The 13,715-nt window shown below is 37.6% G+C and overlaps 1 protein-coding gene across 3 annotated transcripts in view; it reads left to right on the top strand.

Moving 5' to 3' along the window:
• Positions 1 to 13,715, top strand: part of ADCY7 (adenylate cyclase 7) — a 68,378-nt gene that overhangs the window by 39,323 nt on the left and 15,340 nt on the right. For all 3 annotated transcript variants that reach the window (XM_074583093.1, XM_074583094.1, XM_074583095.1), the window contains 8 exons: positions 2,034 to 2,182; positions 2,498 to 2,609; positions 5,143 to 5,270; positions 5,521 to 5,679; positions 9,327 to 9,459; positions 10,755 to 10,940; positions 11,870 to 11,913; positions 12,732 to 12,812. In XM_074583093.1, coding sequence (XP_074439194.1) covers positions 2,034 to 2,182; positions 2,498 to 2,609; positions 5,143 to 5,270; positions 5,521 to 5,679; positions 9,327 to 9,459; positions 10,755 to 10,940; positions 11,870 to 11,913; positions 12,732 to 12,812 — 992 coding nt within the window. The remainder of the gene's footprint in view (positions 1 to 2,033; positions 2,183 to 2,497; positions 2,610 to 5,142; positions 5,271 to 5,520; positions 5,680 to 9,326; positions 9,460 to 10,754; positions 10,941 to 11,869; positions 11,914 to 12,731; positions 12,813 to 13,715) is intronic.

The following is a 13,715-nucleotide window of genomic DNA, read 5'->3' on the forward strand; positions in this document are numbered from 1 at the left end:
AGGAATGTAATTGCCAGTTAATTTAATTACTTTTTTCCTAGTATAAAATGTTACTGGGACTGGCCCAAGGTAATTTAAAAGAACATGTCCTTAATGCCCTGAAAAACACTTGTAATTTCAGCAGTTAGTTTATGCTTCCTATGGTCACTTTTTTTTTTTTTGTTTTGAATTCTAAAATATTATTTATTCTTGTATTTTCTTGTCTCACAAACTGTTTTTCATTTGCTAGAAGGAGAAAATTGGAGCCTAAGGGAGAAAAAAATCGTATAATAGATTACAGTATTTAAGCATGACATCGTTTATTTCCATAAACTCCAGTGGTATTTAAAGAATAAGCAAGGAACGTGAATTTCTTACTGAGGAAGGATTGTAAAGAAGTATCAAAGCTGAAACTAGGGCACTTTTCCTCTTTTATCCTGGTATAAGTAGGGTTAAGAACAGCAGCTCTAGAAGGCTGATGTGTACGGAATTCTCTGCCCACCAGTTGTTAGATAAAAAGAAGGGTCTGAGAAGTGACTGACTTGATCATATTGAAAAGAAGAAAATGCCACACAGCTAGTGTGATCTGTCCTCTGATGCTAATCTTGTGAGATGAGATGACAAATCTGCATGAAAGTCCTGGCAGAATTTCCCCGCGCAGCAGACAGGGAAGCACCTAATCAGCTTACACAGGCAGCGTGCTCTCATTCTTTGGGCAATGTGGTAACTTGCATGGTGGCTGTTTTTTTTTTTTTTTATGGTTGCGTGTTTGAAGTGTAGATGTGCTTAAATGTATGGACAGCTTTCTTTTCATCTGTGTTGTAATTTGTCACACAATTTTGAGTCTTCTTTTTGCCACCCACTTTTTCTCTGTGAAGATGTGAGAAATGCAGTTCAGGGTTCATCATCACTTCCTTGAAATGTGGCAGCCTCAAATGGCCCTGTTACATTCACTGGGGCTCTGCTGTCAGTTTAAATTGTTCCCTAAGGTTGACTCTCCTAGTATTAAAATGCTAGAGGAGGGGAAGGGGGTGTTTCTGGGGGCAGTCTCAAACTAAACTGCTGTCTACACCTACTGTAGTCCAGTACATGATGCTCAAGGCCTCCTTCTTCCCACTGTGATCCTAAGGTATTTGTTTTTGGTGGCAGGCACCAGTTAAGTAACCTGGCCAACTTACTGCCATCTGTATACTGCTGCATCAGGTATTCAGGAAAAGGGGACAAAATTTGGTCCAGAGGGGAACAGCATTTTACTCAGTTACACAATTTGTTGACCTTGCTGGCAATGACATCAGAAAAAGTTCCTGCTTGTAGCTGCTCCACGCAACATTTCCTCTTCTGTGGTGGCTGTCTCTGGAGTGGTAGAGCTCTTCTTGGGTTAAAAGTACTCTCTTTTTGTCTTCCTCTTCTGCCCAGCAACTTAGCAAGGTCGTCTATGAAGAACTGGCTTTTAAGTCAAAGCCAGTGTAAAACAGTGCGCTGAATAGTCAGACAATGTAAGTGGTTTTTGAAGAGTCTGTATTCGCACTCGGTTCAAAAGACTGTTTCAGTGGCATCAGTTCCTGGTTCATTTAAGCTATGCAGCATGTTGTCAACACTTTGCTATCCGTTCCTGCTTTTCCAGCATTTGAAAAATCACAAGGGTTTTTAATACTGCATAGTTTTTGTTATGGAACATAAGCATTTACCAGAAGCTTTATCAGACAATGCTAACATAACACAGAGATTTCTGTATAAATTAAAACTTATTTTTTCCACCAATTGTAGTACTGACTACTGAATTCTTGCGTGTTTCATCATTAGAGAGATGTCACATCTAGGTCACAAGGAACAAAAGAAAAAATATGCAACACCCTTGCTTAACTGTAAAATTAGTGATTTTGAGAATTGAAATGTAAAAATCTTTTCTGGAAAACCTGACGTGCATTACTAAAAAGCTATTTGAATGAAGGCATTTTATTTTTTTAATTCCTTCTTGCCATCACTAAAATCCTTCTGTTTTAAATTTACGCTCTTAAGAATTTTGCATCATCCATTTTTTGCTCTCCTTTTAGGAAAATTTGCTTTTATCCATACTGCCAGCTCATATCTCTATGGAAATGAAGCTAGCAATCATAGAGCGACTAAAGGAAACTAATGATAATAGGCAAATGCATGACAACAACTTCCACAGTCTATATGTAAAAAGGCACCAAAATGTTAGGTAAGTAGAAACTTTAGCAGTAATTGTATTAATATAAGCTGCTGATTCTTATCAGTGTATATGGTCCAGTAAAACTAAAATTTGGAGGAAGACTTTCAGGCTGAAGTGAGCTTCTTTCCTGTTGTGGGAAGATAACATGTCCTGAACTGATGTGCTGTTGTCTAAATCAGTTGAGATACCCGAACCCTTTTTTCTAGAATTGTTTTCCAAAGAGAGATGCTTTCTATTAAATGCATTTTAATATTTAAGTTGACTGTGGAATAGGCATATCTTCATATTTCAGTTATGTTGTTTTTTCCTTTTGTTCTTGTCTAGCATTCTTTATGCAGATATTGTAGGATTTACTCGCCTTGCCAGTGACTGCTCTCCTAAGGAGCTAGTAGTGATGCTGAATGAACTTTTTGGAAAGTTTGATCAGATTGCAAAGGTAGGTGTTGCAGTTTGTTGTGTGGTAGGGAAGTCTTTTCTGCAAGAGAGAAGGCAGCTGGTGTGTGTGCTTCTGAAGTCAGGAAGGAAAGACTAATTTGGCTTTAATACTAACTAGCAAAATCACATTAAAACAAAATTTTAAAACAAAAATAGGAAATTTACCAAGTTGTTACTGTAATTCCATTTGTGAGTCTGGAGGTTTATCTGTATTGTTCAGGGTGGTCTGATGGCAATAAATAATTATAATAGGGCTGTAAGAGGTACTGTATACAAGCTCTATTGAGGAGCTTTGCTGTGTTCAGTTAGAAGGATTATTTGTTGGCTCTGCAAATGGGGAACTCTCAGACACACACTTAAATTTATAAATTCAGTCATATTGCATCAGATCAAGGACAACTTTAGCTCAAGAGTAATAATTAGTAATGGATACTTAACAGAAAAGTGTAAGAATGGGAAGCAGGTTGAAATGGTCCCTATTAAGACATACCCTCACTACTGACCCTTCAGGCTGGCAGTAGTTCTCACCACTTCCAAGTGATGCTTGAGGTTCATTTTTTTGCAACTGTAATCACAAATTCAGTTTTTGAGTTCTCAGATTACAGGGACTGTATTGTGTACATACATACATGTTTGCATAATTGACTCTGTGTGACGATTTCTGTTACCCGCTAAAACTGACCCTAATCTTGGATATATGTTCTGTCATATTCATTGATTTTTCTGTTAGTATTATGAGGCAAATATGGCTTTAGGAAAATAAACGCTGAGTATTGTTGTATCCTATGTGACACCAAAAAACAAATACCAACCCAAATTCTGGTTCTAGAAATTTAGCATTGGTAAAGTCTAAGTCAAGACTAGTGACTACCTATCAAAACTTTCCATGGTTTAAAGATGTTGGTTTGATTTCATAATTGACTACATTTGGATATACTGAATGCCAATTAGAAAATTAATGGACTTGGAAAATCTTGGTTTTGTGAAATTCTAAAAATTATTAAGAAAAAGTGGGGAAAACTAAAATTATTAATATAGCAGAGGAGTGAAATTGCTTTAAATTAAACCTTTGTGGATATCATTGAATAAATTTTTAAATATATTGCTGATTAAAACCTGGCTATAAAACCCTAGTTAACCTTTTTGACTAAATGACATTGAATAATCTTTGTATTTATATGAATTCAGTTGCTGTTAAAGCTTAAAGTACTGGCAAATAGGAGTCATATTAACTGTATTGTAACTGTATTGTTGTGAAGCAGCTATTAAGAACACACAGAATAAGTCATGTCATCTTAGTTGCAACGACCTTTTTATGCCACAGTAGAAGCTGACGTTAAAGACATTTGGTCATTTTTTGCAACTGTTCATCAGATACAAAAATAGAAAATATTCCAGATTTTGAGTTATATATATATATGTTTTAATTTCTGACTCCTGTCTGCAAATTGCACTGTTTAAAGTCACGGTCTTTTGCAACTCTGTGGTTGAGCCCTAAGAACAGATTCCTGCTTTTTGCGCTATTGTTCTGCCGGGGAGTATTCTCAGCCATCTTTTCCATAATGTAAAAACGTTGTAGGTTCCAGTTTACCTAATGACCTGTCCACTGAGCTGGATACTGAAGTCTAACAGCTCTAATCTAGGGTAGGTTCCGCTGTTTATCTCTGTAACTGAAGCACAGGGCTATCTAAGCTCATTGCTTGCCGCAATGCTCAGAACATACTGGGTGGCTTAAGATGGTGGAGAATGATGGATATTCTCTTAAGGCTTTCATTGATGAGGGAGAACAGCTTAGTCTGGTAAACTGTCACTGATTTGGGCTGGTTGTAAATTAGGGTATTTTAAAGTTGATTGAAGAATTGGTGGTCTGTTCCCACAGCAGGGAGGGTTGGGCAGCTGAAGGTGTCAGCTGGCCCAAATTAAGCCATCTCTATTCATCAGTCAAACACTATACAGCCTCGCAGAATTCGCCCTGGCTTGCTTGCAACCTTTGTAGTTAAAATTCTTCAGTAATGTTTTAACAAAAGACAGTACGGAGGAGCTCTTTGCTCTTCCCCTTTCTTCTCTCCAGCCAGTAATGGGCAGCAATATCTTACTTCTGAGTTACTTATGAGGCTGCCATGCAAAAACTGAGTAAAAGGTGAACAAACTGCCTGTAATTCAGGTGTTAATAAAAATGAAGATTAAAAGATACATAAATAATTTCATCCTTTAGATGGTAAATTCTGTGACAGTGATTTTTGTTTAGAGCTTCTCATTTGCATACAGTTCCAAGAATAAAGTCAGAAACTAGTAAGATGATTTTATTTCAGAAATGCTTGAAGTGGTTATTTCTGTTACCCTCCAGTAAGTAACATCCAGTCATTTGGATGTGGGAAGGGAGAAGTAAGCTTTGCTTCAACAAGGATTGAATGAAGCCTGATTTTCTTAAAACGATATAGACAAGTCCCAGTTTTGGTGTCATTAGCCTACTTGCAGTTCTTTTTTTTTTTTTTTTTTTTTCCCTGTTAAATATGTTTATCGTAATTTCCCAGGAGAATGAATGCATGAGAATAAAAATCCTGGGAGATTGCTACTACTGTGTCTCAGGCCTACCTGTGTCCTTACCGGTTCATGCCAGGAACTGTGTTAAAATGGGACTCGACATGTGTGAAGCAATAAAGTAAGTATAGTAGAGAAGGCTTTTTAATGTATCAAGGCTATGAAGATATTGAATAAAGTAATTCTTAGTTTTCTTGTCAACATTTAAAGTGTATTTATTAGCTGTGGTTGGATAGTTATGCATCAGGTCATAAGTTTGTCTTTTGTCTTTGCACTAAGTGTATAATGAGACTAAACCTTAACAGATCTCCAGGAGGAGGAGAGACAACCAAAAGTGTAACTTATGCTCTGATACCCTCCTCCCTCCACAGGCAGGTGAGAGAGGCCACAGGAGTGGATATCAACATGAGGGTTGGTATTCACTCTGGGAATGTGCTGTGCGGTGTGATCGGCCTCCGGAAGTGGCAGTATGACGTCTGGTCGCATGACGTGTCCTTAGCGAACCGCATGGAGTCTGCAGGTGTACCTGGGTGAGGATCTTCCCTCTCGGTGCTGATTCACTCTGTCATCATGTTTTTCATAACCCTGGTTTATGAGTCTGGAATTTGTAACTGTGCCATGACACAAGTCCTCATGATGGGATGATGAATATAGGACAAATGTGTACTTACTAGAGCAGTAAAATGTTAATATTTTCTGGTTCTGTTTTCAGTGAACTACAAAATTCTGTTCTTAGGCAAGTGATTGCTGCTTGAACTTTCCTTCATCGGTGAAACTTGCGTGACTTCCACAGTGCATTATGTTGACTTAGTTAATTCACGTTGTGCATAGGGATAATATTATATTTGTAAGTTCAGCTAAATAATAGTTATGCAACTTATGTTGACAAGGCTGCATATTTAGCTACTGTTTCTGTTAATATATCCATCAATCCCACTTGATTTATATTAGCTCTATATTCATCACCACCCCCCCTGCCCTAAAAAACCCAACTCAGAAATTAAAATGGAGCCTGATGAGGAGCATCCAAGCAAGGAGAGTTTGGAGCTGTTGGTTGTTCCGTAATCTCTCTGTATAGCATTTGTCATGGGCAGAATGGGAAGCAAAGCGAGTATTCCTGAGTGGAAGAGTTGAGGCAAAACAGTAATAGAACTTGCCATGTGTTGCTCTGCAGCGCAGAGGATCGGGTCTGAGGTTGATATTCATGCTGCCTTTTTGAAGAGGCTTATTGAAAAGGACAAATACAAAATCCTGATGTATTTTAAAAACCTTATATTTTCCTCATTTAGGAAATTATACTTTTTTCCCCCTATTTTCTAAGTTGAACTTGGGGATTAGAATTCAGCTAAGAAACTTTTTTTCCCCCTTCCTTTTTCCCTTTTTCCTCTTTTCCCCTTTCCCTTTTTCCATTCCCAAATGAGACCATGATTTTATACGTCCTTGGTAGTCTGTGCAAATTAGTACTTATTAACTGAATGGCATTCATGTGGGTATATGTTTAAGCCTTAAAGTATTGGTTCTCTTGGAAAGTGATTCTAATGAGTGACATTATAGGGTTTCTTATTTCTATGCCTCGGACAGCTTTTAGGTATATGCTTGTAACTTAAAAATTAATTTCTGCAAAGTGACAAGGGGATATGAATGTCAAATTATTTTCTTGCATTGGTAACCGAAACAGAAAGAAAACTAATTGGAACTCGGTTAACAGTTGCAAGTTGAGTGTTTTAGTGTGTTGACTCAGCGTGATTAAACAAGAATACAGTTGTAAAGTTTCTTTTGTTGGTAAAGCAAACAACATGACTGAATATGGCATGAAAACATACTTTTCTTAGTCACGTTTAGGACCATTGCCTAATCTTGAAAACTTTCATTATTCCATTATGTTCTTTGTGCTTATGTTTGATAATCTGTTAAAAGAATACAGCTGGTGTAGGTTGGCTTGCTGATTCTGAAACATAACACTTAATACTTCCTATACTCATACATGCCAAGCATTCGCTTATCATGTGTTTCAGAACTAGCCAGAGGAAACCTTCCATTGGTGGAAGACTGAGCCTTACAGGGAGGACAGGTTTCTATTTGTCATGCAAATGTTATGTTACATTTGTTTCCTGCTCTGCAGAAAAATGATGTGTCTGGGATTTCCCATTCCAATGTTAGCTAATCCTGCTCCTTTGGGAGCAGAAGCTTTGTCACTGGGAGCAGTTTGAGTTTTTTATTCAAAATAGGAAGTATGTATGTTTTGGGTTTCTGTAAATGAAGGAATTCTAAAGCCTTTTGAAAGGATGCAGGGAAACTTCTGGCTTTATAAATATTTTATTTCCATTGACAGAGTATTATTGTTTATCTTTGTGATTTTAAAAATTATTTGCATTCATAACAATGTAGTACGCTAGTAAAGCAGAAAGGACTAGCATAAAACCAAATTAAAAATGCATTTATGGCCATTTCTCTCTAATATGTATGTACCTGAAAGATCAGAATGTGTTATTCTCAGGCCTGTTAGCATAGGAAATTGAGTGCTGTGCATTAGGTATTCTGTCCTAGCATGGTAAGCGCAATAGTGCATGTTACAGCTTGCCTTTGAGAGGCAGCTTCAGCGGTAGCAGCTTTTGGTTATGTGCTGATCCTGGAATCCAGTAAGCATTAGAAACTGCTGAGAAATCATCAGCATAGTAATTTAAATGGAAAAAAAGTTGGCAGTATGATCTGAGATGTACAGCAGTGTGTGATTTGGGGAAGAGGAAGCTTGCTAAGATGGAAAACGGTACATAGTGAACAAATACACTGCCTTTTGAGATAAGTGGAAAACCACAGAAAACTTGCTGCAGTACATGACTATTTTAAGGCTCAGTTAATACAGACATCACCCAGTATGCCTCAGTCCCTGTGGAAGAAAATGATGCCTTAGAGCAAGCTTTAAAATTTCATATTTGAAGGTTCACCTCGATTGCAAAACTGCATAATCAAGGTAACAAATAAAAAAACCCCAGGTTTTTGAGACAATTACCAGTAAACAAATAAAAACATGCATCCTATATATTCCAAACTCTTACCTTTTGGCTTCAAAAGGATTGAGGAATTTTTTGCCCTTCCTTTTGGGAAGCCACAGCCAATGGTCTCCAGGTCTTGGCTGAATTATCTTTAGGCAAACCTATGGCAACACAAGTAGAGGTGGATGGGACAGGGATCCCCTTGCTCTCTGTAGCTAGGCAGGAGTGATGCACACTGTCAGCTTCCATTCTGGAAATGTTCTGTTCCCAGCTCTGTGCTGATGGCTTGTAGGACCGACAGCACAGTGTTTAACCCCTCCGAGTCAAAGAAAAGTGAGAAAAGCTGTGGGAAGATGAACAATGAGAAAATAGAATATCAGAAAAGAAATGCTATTTTATGAACACGCTCAAGTCTCTTGTTGAGAAAGTCTATGGAAATAGATTACTTGTAGGTTATATGGAAATACGTGATTTGGGATACTGAACTAAATTATGTTTATGGGAAAGCGTGAATGGGTACAGAAAAACACTACCTGCTCCCCTTAGAAGTGTGTTGCTGTGTTATGCTCTCCTCTGTTTCAGTCAGAAAAGACAGACTTTCAGAATTATCCTCCTATGTGACAAAAAACTGTGTTGCTGTGTTACGCTCTCCTCTGTTTCAGTCAGAAAAGACAGACTTTCAGAATTATCCTCCTATGTGACAAAAAACCTCTTCCAGCTTTTTTCCCCCCAGACTTTGTAACCATCTCCTCCCCCCCTCATGCATTTCTGGCATGAGACGGTCCTCGCTTGTGTTTTGTTTGTGAGCTTTCCTTGCAGATCTTGCCATCTGAAACAACCTACCTGTGAGTCTGTCTGTCTTGTCAGTCATCAGATCTCCTTTGATCACATTTCTTCTTGTTTCTTATATGTCTCTGCTTATTTCAATTTAATTTTATACTGATAACTGTCTCATTCTGGGAAGTGTTTTTTAGCATACATGCTATGAAAGATGTGCGACAAAGAACTGCAGTAAAGGATTGCAAATATGGTTTTAAGTACTGGCAGGATTTTGCAGTTGGCTGCCAAAGTACAAGATGGGTGAAAAGCAGAAATGTCAGCAGTGGCCATTGAAATGTAAATGAAATGCTTAATGTGACCTTTCTCTAAGTGTTTGGGTCTCTTGTTCTTTCTCCCCTTCTCAGCCGTGTACACATCACTGAAGCAACATTAAATCACCTAGGCAAAGCTTACGAAGTAGAAGAAGGGAATGGACACCTGAGGGATCCTTACCTGGAATCCATGAATATCAAAACCTACTTAGTGGTTGATCCAAGGGTATGTGTATGTTTTAAACATTTATATTTATTCAAATATATACATACATTTAAAGTGCAGAGGTGTCTGTGGTACATACACCTTTTTAATTCCGGAACAGAATTAAAGGATGGTATGAGTCATCTGAGTAGCCTGGATTTGGAACTTCAGATCTGAAAGCACATCCTACTGTTTTATGATAGGACTATTAGTTTGCAGGTAGTAAGTGTTATGCTGAAACCTCTTATGTGGTCCACATAAGGCAAAAATATACATATTTGACTATTTATTTGTGTGAAGTGTCTCTCTCACAAACCAAGGTCAAAAGATGGGATGAAGTCATGAAAGAATACCCGTACTGTGTGGCCACTTTCCCTATAAAATAGCTTCTGGCATCATCTTCCTCACTATCTTAGATGTGAAATTCACCTTCTTTTCAAGGTGTACAGTTAGCAACTGTTGGTTGCCCCTTTAGAGCCTGGTAACTGCAAACACCTGGAGTATTGCTATTTTGAATCGGCTTGTGGTTGATGAGTAAAATTATTTCAAAAGAAGAAAGAATTAAAATTACAAACTTCATTCCTTCAGGATCTTTACAGGAAGGAACAGTATAGAGCCACTTTTAATTAGCAAGAACTCAGTCTTATCTTTGCATGTTTTATGTACTCAACCCTGCAACCCCGCATGTACACGACACATCTCAGAATGGGGATCTGGTCTATTAAAATGGTCCCTGCTCACTTGAGGATTCCTGTGAAGTGTTAAAAATTAACCAGTCACTGATGTATTGGTTTATTCTGTAGGTTTAGCTTCCTTTTAGATCCACAAGGGGTATTGCTGTGTACCCTGTATATATTGCCTGACTCTTCACCTGTGATGTAGGGATAAAATCTAATGTTGAGCCTGTAATTTGTGGGATCTTCTCCCAACCACTGTTTTGATACGGCCTAGTTCAGGAATTGGGAATCGTTTTCCCCTACCGTTGTGCTGACTGCAAGGAAATTGCATCGATTCATGCGATCCTGCAATCTCTCGCATCATCGTAAATAAAGCAGGAAGTTTGAACGTTGCAGTGTTACAAGTGAGGGCTTGTGAAGACAGCTGAAGCAAATGCATCATGTCATGATTTGCTTTAGCTCATTTTTAATTAAATGAGATAAAGGAATTGAAGTTGGCTGACACATTGCTGATACGTGTTTAGAGTCCTACTAAATAGCTAGATTGTATAGTCCTAAACTATTCAAGTACACAAAGCTTCATTTCTTTGCAATTTGTGTAATTTTCTGCTTTCTAAATGAGTGTGTTTTTTCCGTTAGTCCAAACAGTGCGTATCAAATAATCATCTCCCTAAAACAAGAGTTAATGATGGGCTGAAGATGCGAGCATCTGTTCGGATGACACGTTATTTAGAGTCCTGGGGAGCAGCCAGGCCCTTTGCCCACCTGAACCACAGAGAAAGTGTGAGCAGTGACTCTTCAAGTTCGCAAGGAAGGCGAAGAAAGGTGAGGTTTGAAGTAATGATTGTCATCCTACAGCTGCAAACTGCTCCTCGTGACTATGGTGTGAAACTTGAAATCTGATATGGTTTTTGTGGTGGATTTTTCTGCTATTACTCTTGGTCTTAAATGTGTACGTGGAACTGAGAAGGTATCTGTGCAACAACTATTTCTGCCAGAACTTAACAATATTCAGACTCTGCCAATCTCTAGCATGCTGTAATCATAGTAAACCTTCAAAGTAAAATTTTGAAACTTTTTTCTCTGATATTTTTACATCTTGAAGTCCTGCTCACTACATGTGGTTTTGGAAAAATGGTTATTTGTCCCAGCCTCCAGATGCACTTAACATTTACTTAAAATGTATAGAAAATAAACAGTCCCTCCACATGCTCTGCCTGCAACAGGATCTTATCAGAAAAGAATTTTTAAGATTAAGAATTGTTAGGAATTTTAAGATTTTAAAATTTAAGAAAACTCATTTTTCCTTCCATCTGCCCTTCCCAAAAGCTGAAAGGAGGAGATGTGCATGCTTTTAGGTGTGCTCCTGGAGGCATAGCAAGGCTGTACTGATCGTTGTGGACAAATAGCTGAAGTAAATTTTAAATTAAGTATCCATCCATTCAGGTTTGTGGAATTGGTTTGCAGTCTACTTGCCTCTGCTGATGTTAGTTATTTCAGCATGTGGAGAAAAACAAGAAGGAAGATCTGTTCAATTGTTTTCTACCATTATTTTTGGTCAGAAAGTGCTCACATGTTAAAGCAGAAAACGTTGCTGGCAAGAGTTGATTTTGATAAATTTTTCTATTTGAGAGTGGTTCTTGATTTTTATTTGTGAATAAAAATGGTTTTGGCAGCTTCATGAAGTTTATTTTCAATAGTTTTTTGCCATTTACTGAGTATGTAACTTATTCTTAATTCCTTATTTGATTTAGGAAATACCTTTGTGTACCACTGGGCGCCAGAGAACTTCCGACAGGTTTGTCAAGTACTTTCTTTTTTTAACATATATGATCCTGTGCTCCTCTTGCAGTTCAGTGTGCTGTAAGCATGTGTTCTTTTGGTCAATTAATCACTGTATGTATGGTATTCCTGCATTAGAAATGTTAAGCTAAATTTTTGGCCTTCTCAATTCACACTTGTTAGTGTTAGCAGACTCTAAAAGGAGCTCCCCCTTCATCTCACTGGCCCCTCAGTCATTCGGGCTGCGTTTTGCTATATGGGGTGTAGTGGGATGGAGGGGAGTAGGGAAGTAAGAGACCTCAACAGCAGTGGAAAACACATTAAAACACCTCGTATATTGTATAAGTGTATATATTGTGACCGCTTGTGCTACGTCAGCTTTTAGTTCTCTTGCTCATAGATGCTAGATTTGTTTGTAAATATTATAGTACAAAATAAATACAGTTTAACATTAATATTATAAGTACTTATGTAATATATTTTACAAGGTATGTCTTCGGTTAGTGGTGTTCACGTATGCCATTGTAGGGTAATAAAAAACTGGCCCTATATACAGTGGCACCTGTACCACTGAGTTAACTAAGTAGGTGATTTTCACTTGCGAAACAGTCTCTTAGTTTATCAAAATATTGTCTTTAAAAATGCATGATTTGAGTTAACTAGAGGAATGCTTAGAAAAATGCTTATGGATGTATATGTTTATCAGTTTGGAGCATTCTTGTTTAACTTTCCCCTGGTAGCTTACCCCACTTGTGTATTGAGAAGGTTTGGTCCTCTGTAGCCATTAATTGTTTCTGAATAGCATTTGTGACATGGACTTTGTTTCATTCTCAGAAATTCATCCCAGAAGGGAAGGATAGAGGAAGATATTTATGATGAAATGATGTCAACCATTGAGGGCCTCAGTTCAACTAAGTATGCAGTCTTTTATTTTTTTCTTCATATTTTCTTTGAGAACAATCTGCATTCTCAATTTTAAGTCTAAATATAAAATTTACTTCTTAAAAATGAAAAGTTACCAGGATTTTTGTCTTGCCTTTGTTTGGTCTTTGTATTTTACTTTAGTTCCTTTTTGTTTTTAATTTGAATATAGTGAGAGTATTACTGCATTATTATAGCAAGAAGCCATGGTTAGTCTAGCTGTTCAATGTGGTATAGTATTATGAGATAGCAAAATTATTGCTTTGTTTCTCGTGACTGTCAAAATAACGAGCCAAACTGCAGTGTAGGATGGGATAGGAAGTTAATGTTGGTGTTCTGTTTATTAAAATAACTGTCAGGAAATGGGGTGCAGTCCTGAACAAAACCTACGTATAAAGTCAAAACACAGTTTTGGGGGTAATAATAAAATTGCTTTAGTGTCTGGCTCACTGAAGGAAAATGGTCTGTCAGTAGCAGGTGGTACATTTGGCATTATATTTGCATTTGAAAGCAGACAAACACAGGCAATGTTGTTGTTTGTTTGTTTTTAAATTGAAAATACAATATTTAAATTGCTGTCAAAAGTAAAACTGTGCATTTGAGAACAAAAACCCTTTCTTTAATTTTCTTTCTTTATTCTAAATTATAACAAGACCGTTATCACTGTACCTCAGCTATTCCTCATAGGGGCCTGGTATTATTTGAGGGAAGTTTTTGGAGTCTGTGAGCCATCTCTAACATCTGCTATTGTACTTTCCTACTTGTAAACCTTAGGGAGGGTCTGGGGTTACATTATGCATGTAACTGGCAGACGCTGCTGTCTGTGAGAGTGTTCTGGATCTGTCTGTCAGCTACAGAAAAACATAACCATTCATATGTTATGCTATGAAACAGAAA

Source organism: Larus michahellis, chromosome 4 (assembly GCF_964199755.1).
Source record: "Larus michahellis chromosome 4, bLarMic1.1, whole genome shotgun sequence".
In the NCBI taxonomy this organism is placed as follows: domain Eukaryota; kingdom Metazoa; phylum Chordata; class Aves; order Charadriiformes; family Laridae; genus Larus; species Larus michahellis.